Genomic DNA, 20,011 nt, shown 5'->3' with positions numbered 1-20,011 from the left:
AAGATGTCAACCTGGGAAAAATGCTTCACCTACTGAAAAAAAGTGTGCCGCCACATTTCTCGACAAAAAATTCAACAACACTTTAAATGCTACTTAGGCTATCAAGAAGAAGAAGGTATTACACAGACATATCCATTACTTCCTACCTGGTTTCTGGTACAACAGCAGGAGTAGCAGAGCTGGTGATCTGAGAGGGGGTTGTAGCTGGTGCTGCCATGGGGGTAGTTTCAACTGGAGTGGGCGTTGTTCCCAGATTAGGCAAAGCCCCAGAAGACGTAGCGGGAGCCATGACAGCTGAGGGTACATTGTTATAGTAGGAGCTGGCATCGATCCCCGGGGGAGGCGGGGCCAAGCAGAACGTTCCATCAGGAAGCATGTAGTACCCGTAGTACATTGCTGCTGCATTTGCTGTAAAGAAATGAGGAGAAAATCATTACATGAGGTTTCTCTCAGACATGCTTAGGTTGTGCCACATAAAAGACTAACTGTTACTGTTACTTCATGTGGACTCAAACTGTACAATATACACAGATCAGCCACAACATCAAAACCACTGACAGGTGATGTGAATAACATTGATCATCTTGTTACAATGCATTGTTCTGCTGGGAAACCTTGAATCATGGCATCTATGTATGTGGATGCCTCCTGACACACACCAGCCATGGAAACACCATTGTGGACCAAGTACACCCAACAGCACTCCCTGATGGCAGTGGCCCCCTCAGCAGGACAATGCACCTTGGCACACCACAAATCTTCTCAAAAACGGGTTGATGTACACAACAAGGCATTGACCTGGTCTCCAAATTCCCTAGATCCCAATCCGATCGAGCATCTGTGGGATGTGCTAGAACAAGTCCGATCCGTGGAGGTACCATCCCAACATACAGAACCCCAAGGATCCCCTACAATTGTCCCGGTGCCTGACTCCACAGGACACTCCCAGAGGTCTGACGTCAGAGCTGTTTTGGCTGCACAGAGAGAACCTGCACAATTTTAAGTAGGCTTTTTAATGTTGTGGCTGGTCAGTGTATATGAAATATTTCTACATTAAAATGTCCAAAAACGATATTAGACCTTTGGTAGAAAAGTCCATAATTTCACTCAAGGCATTGGTGCATTTCATTTGGTTGCCTGTCGTAATAACTTTCAGAGTAAACTGACTAAATGTAACATGTTATAACCTTCATTTTAGCTATTTTTGGATGTAATTTCGGATCGATTATTGTGACTTAAAAGGTCATAGTTTGTGTTCTGTCATATTTAATAGTGTAGGTGTTGTTCCTGTGTCAATCCCCAGTTCAGTTTAATTAAAAACTGAGGACTACAGAGAAACAGTTGTTTTGATTGATTAAAGGATAACTACAGTTTTTTACAACCTGGACCTTATTTCTAGCATAAAACACGACGCTTTACTAACCCAGATAACTTTGGTGTCATTTGGCGACGAAATTAGATCCAGTGGAGCGCCGCGTATATCCATATAATGCGAGTGATCCGGGCACCGAAGCGCAGCCTCTATGAGCATTATCTGCCATGAAACTAGTTCATTTCACCAATATTTTGTTACGCTACGCTAGTGCTATTCCCCTCTGAGTCCGGGCTTGTCTGTTGTCAACATCCGGGGTCTGTAGGTTGACCTACTACCTCTGACCTGGAAGATGTCGTCTCTGAGCTGCGTGTGCACCCGCGACAGCCGGCTTGTTTACCTGTAGCTGCTACTGCTGGTTTGACCCCAGATGTTGATAACAGACAAGCCCGGACTCAGAGGGGAATAGCACTAGAGTATCGTAACAAAATATTGGTGAAATGAACTAGTTTCGTGGCAGATAATGCGTTATATAGAGGCTGCGCTTCAGTGCCCCGTCACTCGCATTATATGGATATACCAGCGCTACACTGGATCTAATTTCGTCCAAACGACTTCAAATGACACCAAAGTTATCTGGGTGAGTAAATGATAATACTTTTTGCTAGAAATAAGGTCCAGGTTGTAAAAAACAGTAGTTACCCTTTAAGTTAAATCATAGTGTGGTCATGATAAAGGATGGTTTACAAATTAATTTCAGAGCCTTGTCATGGCAGGCTTTCAATTTTAACCTTGGCGCAGAACATCAACAGGTCAGGGAAAAGTGGTCTGCCACCGGAAATGAAAACTGTCAAAACCAGGCTTGTGTGGTGAGCCCATGAATATTAAAATAACCCATTTGTGCTCAGTCACTGTGTTGACATTACATTTTCATGGCAAGGAGATGGAAAAGCTTCTTTTCACTGGAAATATACATTTGTGGGATTTTTGTATACATTTGCATGAAATCTGCAAAGTGAAGAAATTAAATCTGAATCATTTGAGCTAATAACATGCTACTGTAGAAGCTACCTTTAAGATTTCCTCTTCTTAGGAATACTTTTAACTGAGAGTGGAGGTAAAATGTGTGCAGGTGCATTCAAATTAGCCACATTGGTGTGGTTGTTGTGGACAGACCTGAGGAGTCCAGTAAAGTGGTGTAGAGGTGCTCATTATAAGACTGATGGGCATCCCGTCACTGAAGTTTGCTTTGTGTTGTGGTTGTTTAACATACGTACTGTGCTGTCCTGTTCATTGTCAAGCTATGTTTTTTATGCAGTCATTAATTTAAATCAGCAGAGGGAGAATAATATAAATCAACATGAGACCTCCATGCAAAAGGGTCATCTCCTTTATCAGTGGGTTTGTATTACAAAGATTTATTGAAAAGAGAGAGGAGAAGAAGAGGGGGAGCAATACAGGGCCAGGGACAAAAATAAATGGTCAGTGTCAAAGTGGAGACAGTGTGATATTAACACATTAGTCACTGAGATGGTTGACTCTAACGACACATCCAATTTTCTCAAGTCAGGAAAATGGAAAACCAAAGCTGAAGCTTTCATTTACAAACCTGACATGTGTTAGAGATGAGATGAAGACTTGAGATGTGCAAGTGGAAGGGCAAACAGGAAATTTATTTGAATGATTGGTCAGATGAATCGATGATCAGATCGCTACAGATACTGTATTTCAACTTAAATGTTGAAGTTAACTGGAGTTTTTGGAGGTGTTCATATTGTTACTCAATACATACACACAGGCGTCATAATGTTGGGCCTTCCATGCCCTGTATTAACATCATAAATGCCTAAACAAAAAGGTTCAAAGACAGGAGAAGGCCTAGCACAGCTACATGGATAAGATGAACAGCCCACAGTTTTGAACTACATATCAACAGCCACAAGCAGCCGGGTCATCCACAGGCAATTTACTAACATCAACAGCTACTTCTGCAGGTTAAAGGCATCTCAGGGATTTATAAATTTCAGTAATGGACAAGTTAACAGTTATGGGTCATCAGGGGCCAATGACCATGGGTTTTTATCAGCAGCTGTTGCAGAGGAGAATGAACTCATACATGAAAACAGGACTTCAGCGGCAGCGTGAGGGTGGATATGACTCATCACTGATGGATGTGCAAATGACCCCTTCTATACCATTTATACAGATGCCAGGCATTCTTTTGAATTTAATGGAAGTGATTTTGCTTTATTTCTCTCATTCCTTAAATGTCATTTCCATTCAGTTTAACAATGTAATCTTGCACATTTCGTCTGAAGGTTATACACTTCATGTAAGGGAATGATCAAGGCATTATAATAGCAAAAAAAAAATACCCCTGGACTTTTGCATCGTGTGCTACACTTTAAACTCACTTTTTCCAAGATCTGACATTTTTGTTCGTAACATCTATCATTATTTTCTGGCTGTTTCTAAGTGTTACATATCAATTTAATTTACTGCATGGTAGGCATTTGTCATAGTGTGTGAGAGTGCAACGCTTTTAGTGCAATTTTCCAGTTTCTGAAAACTCCCTTTAATCAACATGCGTACTTTCTGACACAATGAAGATGCATTCAAATCAATTATTTGTTGTGTTCTGATCCCTTGCTTGGATGTGGTATAGGGCTGCAACTAATGATTACTTTCACTGTTGATTAATCTGTGGATTATTTTTTAATGAACTGATTGATTACTTGTTTGGTCCATAAAATGTCATGTGTTGTCTAGTGTGGTTGTCCACAACCCAAAGTTACTCAATTTACTGTCACAGAGGAGTAAAGTAAGCAAAAAATATTCACACTGAAGAGGCTGGAATCTGTGTTTTGACTTCTTTTTAAATTATTCACACTGATTTATTGATTATCAATATAGTAAATAGTTAATTGATTTCATAGATGACAACTTATTGATTACTTGTTGCAGCTCTAATGCAGACTGTATTGCTTATGTTATCACACCACAGGCTCTGTCAGGTCTAATCGAAATGTTGCACACGCCAAGGATGAAGAACTATTTAAGTCTGGTCTGACCCAAAACCCAGGTGGACTAAAAAGTGTGAACCTGAGCGCTGCTTCGGGTCAGATAAGTAGGTCTGGCCTGTCCCAGAACACCTCTGAACTCAATATTACTTTGCTGAAAGGCATTTCAAATGCCTTCACATCAATTATTGACTGTGGTCAGCATTTAAGATTGGGGAGCTGTATTGAACGAGAATTGGCAGAACATTATAAGCAGAAAACGGTCCAAAGGAGGAAGTCAAATGGCAGTTTTCCGTGGTCAACAGCCATCTCAGAAAAAATGCAGTTTTAATAACTTCACAGTAGGACAGGAGAACCCTATGTGGCTGAGAGAAAAACAGAAAGAAATGAAAAGTAAAGGCTGACCATAAAAGTAGACCAGACCACAAAGTGTGATAAGCACTCTCAGAGTTTTGATACATTTCAGATGTGCTGTCCGTTGTTCTCAGAGGAAAAGAAAAATCTATACTCACGGTCAGTAGTGTATTCCGCTGGTGTGCTGGATGCAGCTGGGTCTGGCACTTCCTCTGGTGTGGCTGCCATTGCTGCAGTGCCATTTCTTTCCTGTTTAGCTTTTCGTATGAGTGCAGCCAGAGGATGGTCCGGGTCCATTACTTTGAGAGGCTGCAAAAGAAATAAGACCAGTTTGGTAAAAACAGTCTGTCATGCCATGATGTTATTTCTTGTTAAGGAATGCTTAAGCAATGGAGATCACATCACATACGCGATTAAAGGAGACAAAAATATATTCTAGTAATGGTATAATAAATCCACCCAATATTCAAAGCTCTCTGAAGTCAGAACCATGAAATGCATTGCAATTGTTAAGCATTACTTTGCACGTAATCTTAAGCAGTAATCTTCCTCAGTGCAGCATTAGAGATATACAGAATTTAGGAGTTAACCCCATGAAAAATGAATCATCAGTAAAAACTTTGAGTAGCTGATCTGAGAAGGAAATCCCTCTTGATGGGAGACAACTGCTAGACATCTTGTTACTAAAAGGAGCTCATTATGTTTCTTTAAAAAGGCGTTCTTCCATTCTTGCTGTCGTCAAAGACTAATGGCTGTCCTGACGAGGCAGATGAAAAGCACTAATAAAAAAAAATACCAGCATGAAGACGGGGACACAGAATAAAGTCATTAGAGAATGCAATAACAGACATGGGCAGTTTTAACAGGATGAACATGTAATTCACATGGCAGGCAGTGTTCAACACTGCAGAATATTTTCTCAACATTATAACAAAGAAGGTGTAAACAAAGCCATTTTCAGTTGGAGCCCGTTATATGAGCAGCCTATAGTCAAAGGTCCAAAGCTTACTCCTTGGGGAGGTTTACGAAAGCGCTGCACAATATACCATCTCAGCATAGACATTGCAATGTGAGGATACGCAATAGTCACATCACAGGACGTGCAATGCCAAGCAAGGCAAACTAACTCAAACACTTTATGTTACAACTTTTTGTCACAAAAACAAAATATTAATTTTACATGACTAATCTATAAGAGAAGTCTGTTTGATATTACATAATTTAGTCAGTTTTAATGGTTTTTGGATATATGGGAGTTTGTTACTTGTGAGTGATACGAACAGCGAGCCACCAATAATGATCATTGTTTATCAATTTATCAAACAAAGCAGGGCCTACTTTGGTTGTTTGGTTATTTCCAAATAACAGAGCTACAGTATTGAAGTTATCAGGTCAAAATCCCCTTTTTTTTAAATTATATTACGATATATATTGCAGAAAACCTTTAAGGACCTTTAAGCTCCATAATTTTTTAACAAAACAAGCAAACAAGCTGCTATTTTCTTTAATCTGTGGCCCAACAGGTAAATAGGCCTCCATCCTAATGTTTGTGAAAGTTGTTATTATGTGAGAGCACCAAACATGCATTTAGATGAATGAGCTGTATACACTTTGAAATAATATCATGAAAAAAATCTATGTCAGTGAATTGAGCAGGGGTTTTATACATGGAAGTTATTGTAAACACACATTATTATGTTCTTCTATAGGTAAAGCTTCACATTACCTTGACCAGCTCCTCCAGGCGAGAGCATTTTTTAGGTGCAAACAGGCTGGGGTGGAGGTAACTGCCATCCCCATCCACATCTGAATCATCGGAGTGGGAGTCTACAGCAACAAAGACAAAAACAAGAAGTACTGAATATATGTATGAACAAATGTTTAATATTATAATCAATGCAGAACGTTAAAGCTTCTTAGTGTATTCTTATGCTCTGTTCGATCGCTCATGTATAACAGATCTGATATTTCGCATTGATTACAGTAAAGTGCAAATTTAATGTCCGTGAGAGGACATAACACCTTCAGATTCAGTGACTGCTTTCCATAACTCACCCTGCGCCTGCTCTTGCTTGCTGGAGGAGGCAAGGTTGTATCGACCTTCCTTCATGGCCCGCAGGATGTGTTTGTAATAAGGGTTCAAGTAATGGTCAAAACGGAGAAAGTCGAACTGGGAGTTACCAGACTGCTTAGCTTTCAGGACTATCTCAAACTGGGCCCCCTGCTGACATACAAAATTGGCTGTCCTCTCGATGATGTTGTGGGTTTTGATGGTTGCCGGCTGAAAAGACAAAAAAGTCAAGAAATGAGCCTGAACGTTCTAAACCGAACTGAATTAATGCAGGTGCTTATTCCATGATCAATTATTTGGTTTCTGGGGAAAAATGTTATCACTGTGTAAAACCTGGAAATATTTATTGTTCAAACACCCCCTCAAGCTCAAACCAAAATAGTGAAAAATGAGCATTAGTAAAACAGATAAGAGTGTAACTGCTGTACATCACATTAAGATGTTTATGCATGGCTCCTTCCTAACAAGGACATAAGCCATATTGTCTCTGAAGCATTCTTATGCTGGGCACTCGTATGTTGGATGTGATGACATTAATTCTTAAAATACACAAGAGGTGGAAATCAGTGGAACAAGAAATGGTCCATTATTCATTCATTATTGTTCCCCTCGTGTGATTTCAATGATTTATCATTGTCATTACCTCGAGAGTACAGAGAAGTGCAGGCAATCTCCAAAAGAACACACATATCTCATCAGGATGAAAGTCCTAATAAATACTACCTTGGTGCCAGTGTCCAACACTAACAGACCATTATTGTGTTCCATGCTGCCAAGGACTTCATGACATACAAGGGCCTTTTGCACTCAAATTTAAGAACTTATCCATTAGTGAAAAATGGGATGTGTAATGCTTATTTTATGTTGACGTGAATTACACAAGCAAAGTGTCCTCCTCAGCCTCACTTGCGCTAAAGTCTGAAAGTATAAGGTCCAGTTGACTACCATTTGTTATCTACTATAAGCACAGAAAAAGAAGAGTCTTGATCCCAACGACTGCGCTGCATGCCAAATAATCATGACATCATATTCAATCTGATCGGTGAACTATCTTGCAAATCATCCCACTCTTTGCACATATTGTATTCTCTGTTGTGACCACTGTCACAAGTAAACGCAAATGTCAATACAATAATCCTAGTCTAATTAAAAAACCCTATTAGCAATAAACTGCAATAAGCCAGCCACCGTCCAGGTTAGATTCTAGCCAGAGACCTTTGATGTCAGTCATCCCCCTGCCGTGTCCCCATACTGCCTGTCATTCTCCAAAAAAAAAAGAAAAAAAAGGAACAATCTAATTAGAATAGTCTTAAGAAATAATAATAACAAGATATATTAGGCTGAGAATTATTCAGAGAGAAGTCTGCAAATCTACTGCAACGATGTTGTGCACTGGATCTATGCACAAGGGTGTTATGGCTGTAGCATACCCAGCACGATAAGGACTGAATATGCACACAGCCCAAGCAAACAATAAAGCCCGTCTTTCTTCTCATGCATAAGAAAGTAGCAGCTGAAGGGTCGTGGGGGGTTGTGGTTGCAGACTTGGCCTGGTCCTGAGGGAAGATGGTCTGACACAAACACAAGATAGCACAAAAGTGAAGCAGCGAGCAACAGCAATGCATTTTTAATTTTCCTGTATTTTACTTATCGCCTGTTGTTTTCATTGGATGTTATGTCAATGTGAAGCATTGCCTACATGTTCAGAAGTACATACAATGAATATGTGAGGTAGCAGAGGAGTGCTACTAGTGTAAAGATGAATACACCTTTTTGACATAAACCTTTCACATCAAGGGGAAAGAAGAGGTGCAATTTCACATGGCAAGCGCCTGAAAGGCTATTGATTAATCCGTCATCTAATGACTAAATTAATCTTGAGAAGGGATGTGTCAGGATCAGGGTGGCTTACCAGCTCTGATAAACAATTTCTACTGGAAACCCTGTACAATCAATCATTCTATAGTGTCAGACATTCTACCAAAGCTAAAACGATCGAAATTGTTGAATGAATCATGCAAAAAAAATATTTAAAAACAGGTAAAAGCAAAAATTTCTGCAAAAAAAAAAAATCCTGGTTATAGCATCTCAAATATGAATATTTGTTGTTTTTAGTCTTCTATGATGGTCATTATTAAAAACATTGAACGCTGTATATGTTTTAATCATGCTGTACATGTAAAAGCCCAACAAGAGACAAGAGTTGTAAATTAGCAATAGCAGCAAACTCTGTGCAGCACATCAGTTGCATTCTCCGTACTGGAACTATGTTGAACTGCATCGTCACTATTAAATAAATTCAAATTATTATTATTATTTTTTTAAATTAACTTTAAAGGGGAACCAAGGAACTTGGACTTTGATCGCACAAATGAAGCATGTTTGCCTTCTCAGGTTATACAGGAAGTTAGATAAATATCTACATCCAACTCAAGTCAGATTTAAAAAAATGTTATCAAATCTAGTCAGCCTGCACCAAGTCTATCCGTTTGACCAGGTAACCTATTAAAACCCTTGCTATCTGTAATCATCATGACAATGTTATGGTTTAAACTCCATATTGCTCAATTATTTTACATTAAAATGCAGACAGGCTAAAACTATCACGCTTAGGGCAGCCATCATCATCACGTCTCCTGTTTTATATACATTGTCAGTCCAAACTTGATTGCTTGGCCTGTCCCTCTCAGATTTAAGACATTCAAAACATTAATCAATAATCAAAAAACACAGAAAGAAGAAAAGCAGAAATGCAAGGCAGTTTCCATAACCAATTTGTTTGATAATTGCAGGTTTCCACATAGGTACAGATGTTATTGTTAGTTTTTTTTATATTGGATTACATTGTAGTCTACAGATGTTCCTGTTGTTGCCTAAACCCACTGTACATATCCATGTTTATATGTAGTGTGTATCCTGTGAATAAGAACACAAGCCAGTTGAATTTCATACACACCAATTCCACATCAGGAGGGATAGTGAGCCCTGGGGGCGCAACGAATGGTTCCTCATTCTCCTCAGGCTCTGCATCTTCTGAGCATGTGAAGAGATATTAGGACAAAAATAATGAGATTAATCCTTAGTCATTTGTGACAAAAAGTTAATATAGCCCTCTGGATATATACCCAATTGAGAAGTAACTTGAGAGGAATTTTGAGTTCTTAAAACATTTTAAAAATGGGTGAACGAAATGTCCTCCACCACTTAATCAACTATATGAATATAATCATCTGCACTTGATAAAAAATGTCTACCTCAGGTGGAAGCTACATCAACATTTTTAACGTTGTACTGTAGGGAATTTGCACAGTAATGAAGTAGAGCGGCCCCTTATTTAAAGACATAGCTTTTATGGTGAAACAAACAGCAGTTGGCTTGTTGTGTACGATGTGCCATGGGTGCAGTTTTGAAAAAGGCTTTAGGCAGAACCTGACAGCCACACAATGTCCGTGTATTCACTCCATCTTATGTCACGTCTTGACTCCAATTTAGTAATCATATAATAGCCTTCCTAACAGTGCCCAAAACTAAAAGAAGACATGCTCTTAATCATCACTTCAGTTATATAACAGGTTTATTATCATGGTTGATGAGGATATATTTAGATAATGCTGCTAATTCTAAAGTGGCGTATTATGTAAAACTCAATGGTTATCACACATTAAAATGGATGTGCGCCCACTTTTAAAAGGCAGTCCAACAGCATTCCCACTTATGCTGTGACCTAGCAACAACCACTTTGCTGTGCAACGCTGCAGCCACACATTGACTCAGCGGCTCCATATACAGGGAGACAAGAAGGCAATCTGCTTACACAGCTGAACAGGACAGCAGATATCCCAAAAAACGTAGAAATATGTGAAGAATTCAGTCATTTCAGTGAAGGTGAAGTGGGTAATTTTAAAATTCAACTTAAGTTCCTTATTTTGACAGGATATGAAATCAATGGGTGAATTGCGAAAATGACTGGTTGACAATAATCGTGGGGTTTAAAAGAAAGATTAATTAACACCTACATTTGTCATGTTTAGACAGATAATAAACTACGCTGCAATTAACCTTCTGATGTATTTGTCTTTCATGCAGGATCTAACAATAGTTACAATGACTAATATTGTGATTATGTGTCTCTGTATCTGTCAGCCCAAAACTCTCTTTGAGGCTTAAATTTACATTGTGATGGTTCGGGGATTTTTCATTATATTGCATCTGTGCTAATGTCTAAGACTGTAACCACAGTAAAGGAAAAACCTGACAGCAAACAAAAACCTAAAACTGTAAAAATCTGCTCACAATGTTAATGTCCAGTGTCACATGACCCTGATTGACGTATTCCCAAAAGACTAATTCCGCTGGCTTCTAGAGCTTCATGTATTCTCACTGTCAGCTCTACTATCTCTCCAGAGAGAGGCATCTAGTCTGCTTAACTGTCAGGCCAAAAGGGACAAAGTGCTTCCAGCTATCTCGACATCAAATATTTAAAGTTGCAGGAGTATGTGTGTGTGTGTGTGTGTGTGTGTGTGTGGCTGATGCGGATGCATGACAACCAAAATTGTTGCTGGTGTTCACACATGATAAACAGTCTAAATGTCATACCCACTTACAAACACAGCTAAATTTTGAAAATCTTTCATATTCTACAAATATGAGGTCTCAAATATGGAACTGTGACAAATAATTGTGCAACATCTATCTAATGTGTAAATCAAGGAATGAGTGTCTTATTCACATATCTCGAGAACTGTTCATCCGTTCTACTTCTCATTTGGCACATCTGTTGCTGGGGACCAAAGGAAGTGCTGTGTTGAATTTGGTGAATTTTCGACATGCGACACATTCAATGTAAATACATTTTGAACAAACAGTGAACACTTGTCTTTAAATTTTACACCATAGTTTGATTACTTTGAATAATCAACCAAATGTTCAAAAGGGTGTATGGTAGTCTACAGGAAACACATGATTGTAGAAGTAATGTAGAAGCAGAGAGTCAGCAAGACTTTGTTTCATTAACAAAAGAAAGTGTTTTGCTTTCCTGGTTTAGTCACATTCTTCCCACACAGAGTATTGTGTGTGTGAGAATATCAAGCTGACCGACCAACTCCATATGTATGTGAGTGTGACCACTATCTGAGTCACTAAACAAATTTGTGAGTGATGCCAGTTCTCACCGGCTTCCCTGTTAGCATCCTCCTCTTCTGTGGGCTGAGAGGGGTCATAGTAATCAGCGCTGTATTTGAAGGCCACTGCATTGTAGGTGCCTTCATCTGCCAGAGCCTCACTCAGACGTTTGTACTCCTCCTCTGAGGAAACAAAAACACAAACAAAAAACCATAAAGGAGAATAATGTACCAGACTTAACAGAATTTATCAGCTTGCACAAATTGACTTTTCTTTCGCTATTCACACAAACAACCACCTGTTGAGAATACCTTATCAATTAGTTTGGTGTGTCTGAGGCGGGAGCAAGAAAGAAAGCACAGGGAGACAGTCCAGAAGAAAGTTCTATTTGCCCAAATATCAATAATGCAATGTATCAATGCTAGTCTAAATGTGACCTCGAATCACTCCTGCAAATCACACCTGGCTACAGAAGTCGTTTAGCTCAGATTTGCAGAGAACGCCTTGTAAGTGGGTCACATCGAGGTCGGATCACATTCCCACATCAAATGAACCACAACTGTACTTGATGGTGACTGCAAAAAGACCACTTCCTCTTAAAGGGTTCCTGAGTAGTTGATTTGGTCTGCAGCGTGCTGCTGGATTCAGATCTACCCCAACTAATGCTGCCAAGAGGCAAAACATACCAGAGACCCATTTAACCAGAATTAACAAAACAGGTTTACCCCGAGTATACTGTTTAATCCATCTGATATACAGTATTGTATTTCATAAAAGCAAAATTCTTGATATGGTTTGATATGGTAATCAAGGAGACCATTAACAGATATTGGGAGACGATATATATTTGCAGCAAAAATAAAAATCTCAGCCTTCAAATTTAGATTAACCAGTGCGTTAATTGACAATTTAGTCGAGTACTGTACTTAAGTACAATTTTAAGCGACTTTACCATTTTTTGGCACTTTATACTTCCACTTCACTACACTTATTTGACAACTTTAGTTAGCAGTTACGTTGCAGATTCAGATTTGATAGGCTATTACTTGTGACGTGTAACCAATCAGATAGTGTTGTAGGCAGGACATTGACCAAGACCACAGAGTAGTGGCTACAGACAGCGAAAGGATGCTGCATCAAAGCCAAAGTCGTGCACATTTAAAATTATTTCATCAGCAATCAGCCACAAAAAACACAGATACCGACAATTGGAAAAATGCTGAATTGCTGCCCTCGATAATTGGCCAGGCTGATAACTGGTCTGACCCTAGTTAATACTTTCTAAATGTAAGCTATTCTGCTATTGTGAACAAAAATCTGATATTTCATTGGCATTTATATGGTGAGATTTACAATAATATTCTCTTATAATAACTGATGATAGTTATTATATACAAGAAATAATACTGTTATTGATACCATAAATATTACAGAGTGCATATGACAAGAGAGATTCTATTCTGAATGATGGGCTGTCCTTGCACTGATCAATAGAAAAGACAGAATAAGAACATACTGGTTGCTAGACACATGCTTACTTGGCCCCAGACACCAACCCCTTTCTATTTAAATTCATGGCGAACTATATCATTATTAAAGAAGCAAGGACAAAATTCCCACTAAAACTATCAATATTTCTAATGCCTTCCTGCTGTCCCTACAGTGGACAGATGGGTAATAGCCTCAGTGAATGGGGTCAGGCCTCCAAATTCAAGGGCAAAGCGGCCTGGGGGATGAACCTTCTGCAGTGAGTGTGCAAGTGTGTGTGTGTGACACAAATCATTAGCTGACTCATTCTGTCCTGTCAGTTTGGGCATAAGACACCATCTTTCACATAAAACTGTGCCTTATTAATTCAATTACAGTCATTAACTCTGTCTTTCAGAAGGGTGCTTTGTCATCAAAACAGCCTGTTTCATTATAATGTAAAAAGGAGTGAGATGCAAGTATCCTACTGTGGAAAATGATTTCCATGGAAATGGCAGCTCTGGAGTTCCAACTTAAAGCCAGTACTTTTTAATGAGACAGAAAGCTGAACGTACCTACTATGTTGAGTTTCGTCTTGGAAAATTAAGATTTTTGTTAAGAAGCCTTGCTTAAATTACAAAACATTTTCTGTTTGTACAGACAGACTTGTCATATAAGCGCAAGTGTTAGTCTGTGGGAGAAGTTTTAAAAGAAGACACAGACCTGAGGTTAAAAAGTTTCTCAACCACTAACTCAAACACTGACTGCTAGAGAGGGAAATTAACATTTTAACTCTAAAACAGCAGGATGACACTGACCAGGGTTGTAAAACTGCGACTTGAGGAACTCAAGTACATTAGTTAGTATAATGAGACATCAGGAAAAAAGGCCGTAATCAGCAAAGTGTCATGTGCTGTGCCATGTTGTTGGTGTTTAGTTAAGGCTTGCCCTGCAAACTTGACCACCACAACGCATTACACCTCAGTTACAGTTGCCTGCAAGGATCAGTATCCGCCAGTGAAATACAAGGTTTTAAGACTGCTACTGTTAATGGGAATTAACATCTGCCAGTTAAAGCTGCAAGGATTAGACTATTAATCAGTTTGTCGATCCAAAAAAAAATAGTGCATGTCATTTTTCAAAAAAGAAGGTCAAACATATGCTTGTTCCAGCTTCTTAATTGTGAGGATTTGCTGCTTTTCTTTGTCATTTATGATAGTGAATGAAGAGTCTTTGTGTTTTGGACAAGACAATGCACCAAAGTTTTATTCACGTTAACTTTAGTCTCGTTCGTCGACTTCCTCCCTCACTCTCTGATATATCATCTGATGAGGTTTCCCCAGAAGTTATAGTGACAGGCGAACAAGAAGTGCACCATTACTTTGAATAAAATTATGATTCCTCTTGGTTTTAACATTATTGGAAACACTGAGGATAATGTAAGTAAATAACTCAACAAAGTGGACGCTCATGCGATTGGGCGGTGACAGCAACTTCTACACCATTGTGCCATTTGTGTGTGTGCCTACCTTGTCTTGCTTCTTCTTCCAGCAGGTCAGTGTGCAGAGCCAGGTACCTCTCCTCATCGCACAGCGCCTCAATCCTGTCCTCTTCCTCCGATAGCTGGTAGGATGTATTCCATGATCCGCTGTCATACTCTGAAAGGTCATGTAAGTGACCACGCCCATCGTATCTGTTGGATGAATATAGGATTAGAGAGAAGGAAGTCCACAAGACTTTTTATACAGAACATGGACCTACTTACCAAGGTAGGGGGGACCTAAAACCCAAAATTTACAACAACAAAAATGCTCTACCTCTGCAAGTCTGTCAAGAGGGAGTTTACTTGTAAAAACTAGTTGAGAAAAGTTCAGACAACAATAATTCCTTAATTAAGTCCTTGGGCTTAATTGTTGATAGTGCTTTTAAGATACCTAGCAAGCTTTCTGCTGCTATTTTCTTCCTGTACAAGTCTTACAAACCAACAACCCTACATCAAAAGAAAAAGACAAAGGAAAAACAAAACAAAAAAAGCAACTCGCCTCTTACCTTACAGGGTTCAATCCCCCCCTGTAACACTCATCATTACTTCTACATCTGCAAAGAAAGTTACATTCACACAAACCCGAGCACATAAATACCTATCCGTAAGAACTCAAATGGACGACATTTTCCAGGGTTCGTCCCTCTACGCCACCTCTCAGTTGCGGTTTTCTTCATGAAGACAAAGAAATGGGGTGCTGTGGTTGGCATTCGGGGTTTGGCAGGACCCCTTAGCCTAACTTGCTGGGGAAAAAACTGTGTTATGTGATAAAGACACACATACAAAGGCTGTACAAATGGAACACAAGTTGGGCCACTGCAGATCAAGGTGATTCAATAGAATAAATCCACTAATTTATTACACTGTGTGCATGGAGGTGGCAATAAACATTACTCCATCACATGCAGCAACATTCTGTAGAAAGGCCTTATTTTGGTCGAAAAATCTTTCACATAGACATTGTGATATTTTGAATCACCTTAACTGCAGTGACTTTAGTCTTGGTTAGAATTTGCTCTGGCCTTGTGGATATCCGCACAGCATAATAAAAGTCCAGGTCACTCGCTTTGTGTACACATTGGTATTTAAGCCAAAACTCAGTCAGAAAAGGACAGAAAGCATGAAACATCTTCTGTGTCATACTTTATTTTGACCACCATTTGATCAATTTATAAAATTTGCCTGGAGTTAAAGTTTTCAGAGGAAATTCTTCCAACATGCCAAGACGCAAAACCTACCAAAGAGCTAGAATATGTGGTCTTGACGGAAATTAAATTTAGATATTTTCGTATTTGTCTCCAAAATAAACCCTGTTGACAGTTTAGACGGTGCACAGTACAAACTAATGCAGTCAAATCCAACATTTCTGTAATAATTCATATTCTCGTGAAGGTTATGACGTTTCTGAATGGTTTCAATTGTTTTGCGGGGGTTTTAGTTATATACTGCTCACCCCATTTGTGTCAATGTTGTATTTCACTACAGTAATTTTAGCTACTGTGCCTCATAACTTGGCAACTGAATGACTTTTCCTGGTTCAGCATCATGGCTAACGTTAGCAAAGACTGGCAGTTAGTTGCATCTTCGCATGTCACTCTAGAAACTTCAAATACCATTTTATGTCAGTTCAGGACATCCAAAAACAAGTTAGCAGGCATGAAATAATACATTCGTGGTCAGTTGCTGGTATTTCCAAGCTTCTGCAAGACAATATCCAAGTGGTCCCTTGAATTTTCAAACAGGCTAACGGACAGCACAGATGGTTAGCATAACGGTTCGGTCTAAGTTTGTTCAACCGACCTATCAATCATGATGCTCTTGTCCCCCATCCATGGGATAAGATGTTTTCCATGTTCGTGGTAAAGAGCCTTTTCGTCGTCTGGAAACAGTTTGCAGGCATAGCCGAACACCAAGAGGTCGGCGTATTTATCACTGTCGCTCACATCCTTCTTCACCGGTTTGTTTTTGTGGTCCTTCTTTGCCGGTCCGCGACGATACATCTCCCAATTACTCGTGAAAACAACTTAACGTGCAAGACAAAATAGTAATGACGACACGGTGAGGGTTTTCTGAGACCCAAATAGCTTGCATGTGGTCCAAATGTTAGGATAATCCCTGATATTTTAGCCCAAAACAAAATTCTACGTGCCCTTAGTCGCCATGTTGGAAAGCAGGTAAATGCACACTGTGCATCCGGTCCGCACTTACGACAATTTGTTTGGGGTTATTAAAACATAATCGTATTAAGAACATACTCATAAATACATATATTTTTTTTTTCAGCGTATTTGTTTTCAAGAAATTCAAACTATGTCTTTGAATCGTATTTTCTCAAGTGTGTTTTTTTTTTTTAGGTTTGTCGAATGTGCTCTTGTTAAATAGACCTCACTGCTCATGTGCCGTTACAGCGGAGCTGAACTGATAACTCAATACTGGGCCTACATGTCAACGTTACTTCTATTTTTGAGTAGCACGAGCAGCATTATATAGGCTACTTAAAAATATTCCCATTACCTGAGGTAGAGATAATGCTTGTAAATGGAGCTGAGGGACAAAGTGCTCCATAAATGTTATATGAACAAAGCTTTGAGTTTAAGTCAGGGAAATAGCTTCCAAAACTTACCAATTTGTGTTTTTTACCAGCAGTGCAGTGATGAAAAATATTTACTAGCAGACATTAGTATGCATATTGTTTTGCATGATTTAGACAGTTAACTACAAATCACGTAGACAACAGGTTTAGAGTGGTGTAGCCTAGTTTGTAGTCCTAAAGCCAAGGAATGGAGGAAGGAGTTTTTTTTAAATTGGTTTTCGCTTAAATGCCTGAAATAAGGTCTGTGACAAGGTCTACAACATAAAATATATCATTAAATGTCCCAGAATTTAATTTAGTGACAGTTGCAAACAAGTGGTTAAATGAGACTACAGAGGTTGTTGGGGACATAAAACATCATCCTGCCTCATCTACTCACTGGTCTGTCTTTACAGTTAAAAACTATTCCAACTTTAACTTTACAACTTGCGAGTTGATCAATTAAAAGAAAATGTGTGTAGTTATTGTGTAGTAAGAAGCTTAGTAGTGATGACATTGAAGCCATGCGACTGCAGTGTAGTCTCTTTGTTAGCCTAATATTAGCTTTTAACTTCTATTAGTTTAATTCACGCTTCGAAAATCATGAAAGTGGTGTTCATCTGTTCATCTCGGTTGCATAAGCCTGAGGACCATTTGTTTAAGTTGTTTAATGCTGCTGGACTCTGGATTTCTTTGTTAAGAGCTTAACTCGGATTTTCCGCAACAGTCCAAAGGATGTGGCTGTGTGCTCGTTCTTGAGTGTCTCGCCTCAGAGCCTGTCTCCGCTCTGCTTACAGAGATCAACAGTAGCTAACAAGTCCTCTAACATAAACTACCGACGGGCTTCTAGCACAACACATAAGTTCCACAGAGCCTCTTTAAAGCAAGAGCTGAAATGACATTAAGTAGAAACTGGAGTTAATGGACTGGTATTGGGGCTGCACAATGAATCAAAATATTATCGAAATCATTATGTGGCCAAATGCAACATCTGCATCACAGAAGCTGCATTTTTTGGTAATTGTATGTGTCGCATCATATCATACCATTTAAAAATGAATCATTGTGGTACTGCAGAGATGCCTTGGCCTACAACTCTTTCTCTCCAGATGTAAGAAAAACATTTGTTTGGTACAGAGCCCAACAAATGTCGCATTATCATATTTGTAATACCTTTTTTTTGTGTGAAAATTATTATTATTTTTTTTTTGCAAAAATGATCATTCCCCCAAATGGTGAATCATACCGCACTTGCAATATTTGTCAAAATGACCTCAGTATGATTTTTTACCATAACATACAGCTCTAACTGCCATGTTTCAAAAATTCATCCATTCATGAAAACATCCTTGTGTTTCTTTTTGTTTTTTTCAGGCAGCATGTCAGTGGGGTATTCATCACCATGCAGAAACTTGAAACATGCCTGAGTGAGGTACTCTAGTAATATCTGCTTATCAAAATTTAATAAGGTATAAAACATCATCCTTTCCTTGAGTCTTGAAAATGACGATAGCCCTGCTGTTGAGGCAAAGTTCGTGTATCTAGGGTTGACTGACAAATACATGGTGATGTACAAGATACAGATAATAGGGAAGTATGTCTGGAATCATAGAGGGTACTTTTCCATCCGGAGTTATGGAGATTATTTCAGCATTTGGAAGGAGAAAAGATATGGGTGGAAAGAGATGTGATGGAGCAGTGAAGAGAGGGCTAATCAGCATGAACTGGTACTTGAAAAGCAGCAATGGGATCAAGTGCAATCCAGAATTTTCAGAGGAGTAGATTTTATAAAACCTAATATTGAATTTAAATTTGCAGCAGAGGTGGACATGGAGAAAGATGATTTATTTAGGCTTTGATTTAGTCTAGTGTGACTTTGAAGTAGACCATCAAGTTTCAATTCCAGTTATATTCTTGGACAGGTAAACTATGATCAGTTGGGGAAAACATTTTAAAGCCTTCCCAGTTCTATTCATGTCCCTTTCAAGCATGCCTCTGTTATAACAATTTCTTACACAAATCTGGCAGGACAGATGGTGGAATTGAAGCAGCCACTGTCCATTGTTTTCTCTGATGAATGCAATGCGGGCAAATATATTTGGGAAGACTTTTGGGAGCCTCTTTCTCAATATGATTTTGATGGACTCTCCATTTGGGACATGCATGATTCATTCTTCTCTTTTTATTTATTCATAAAATACTTTCAGAAGCAGCAGCTCCCCATGTGGGTATCAAACCTACGTTCAGTATCTGACCTGCACAGCCAAGGGAGAGATGTGAGGGAGGAGAGGTCTGAGTAAGTGGTCACATGAATGACTCGCACTTATTAGAGATGAGGGTAGAACATACTGTATTCCAAAACACTCAAGAACAATTAAAAGTGATGTAAGTTAGATTGGAGAAACCAGCAAAAGCAAGCAAAATTTTGAAAGTATCCAACTGAAAAAAATCCCACCCCCTCGAGAGCCACTCCTCAAAAACAAATTAACCCACACCGCCTGACTACACTGACATTGACTTCCCTGTAGCTCTTGCTGGCCAGCTCAGAGAT

At 39.1% G+C, this 20,011-nt stretch overlaps 1 protein-coding gene across 1 annotated transcript in view; it reads right to left on the bottom strand.

The window, feature by feature from the left end:
* sfswap (splicing factor SWAP) overlaps positions 1 to 17,086 on the bottom strand; it is a 53,214-nt gene extending 36,128 nt beyond the window's left edge. The window contains exons 1-8 of the mRNA XM_084383763.1: positions 16,689 to 17,086; positions 14,875 to 15,038; positions 11,929 to 12,060; positions 9,714 to 9,790; positions 6,742 to 6,967; positions 6,413 to 6,513; positions 4,845 to 4,995; positions 147 to 408 (exon numbers count right to left, since the gene is read on the bottom strand). Of these exons, the coding sequence (XP_084239889.1) occupies positions 147 to 408; positions 4,845 to 4,995; positions 6,413 to 6,513; positions 6,742 to 6,967; positions 9,714 to 9,790; positions 11,929 to 12,060; positions 14,875 to 15,038; positions 16,689 to 16,888 (1,313 nt within the window). The 5' untranslated portion in view covers positions 16,889 to 17,086. The remainder of the gene's footprint in view (positions 1 to 146; positions 409 to 4,844; positions 4,996 to 6,412; positions 6,514 to 6,741; positions 6,968 to 9,713; positions 9,791 to 11,928; positions 12,061 to 14,874; positions 15,039 to 16,688) is intronic.
* Positions 17,087 to 20,011: the final 2,925 nt, after the last annotated feature.

This window comes from Pagrus pagrus (assembly GCF_965226575.1).
Source record: "Pagrus pagrus genome assembly, chromosome: 19".
Classification (NCBI taxonomy): domain Eukaryota; kingdom Metazoa; phylum Chordata; class Actinopteri; order Spariformes; family Sparidae; genus Pagrus; species Pagrus pagrus.
Note: the sequence above shows the minus strand (reverse complement) of the source record. Positions and strands in the feature narration are given on the sequence as shown.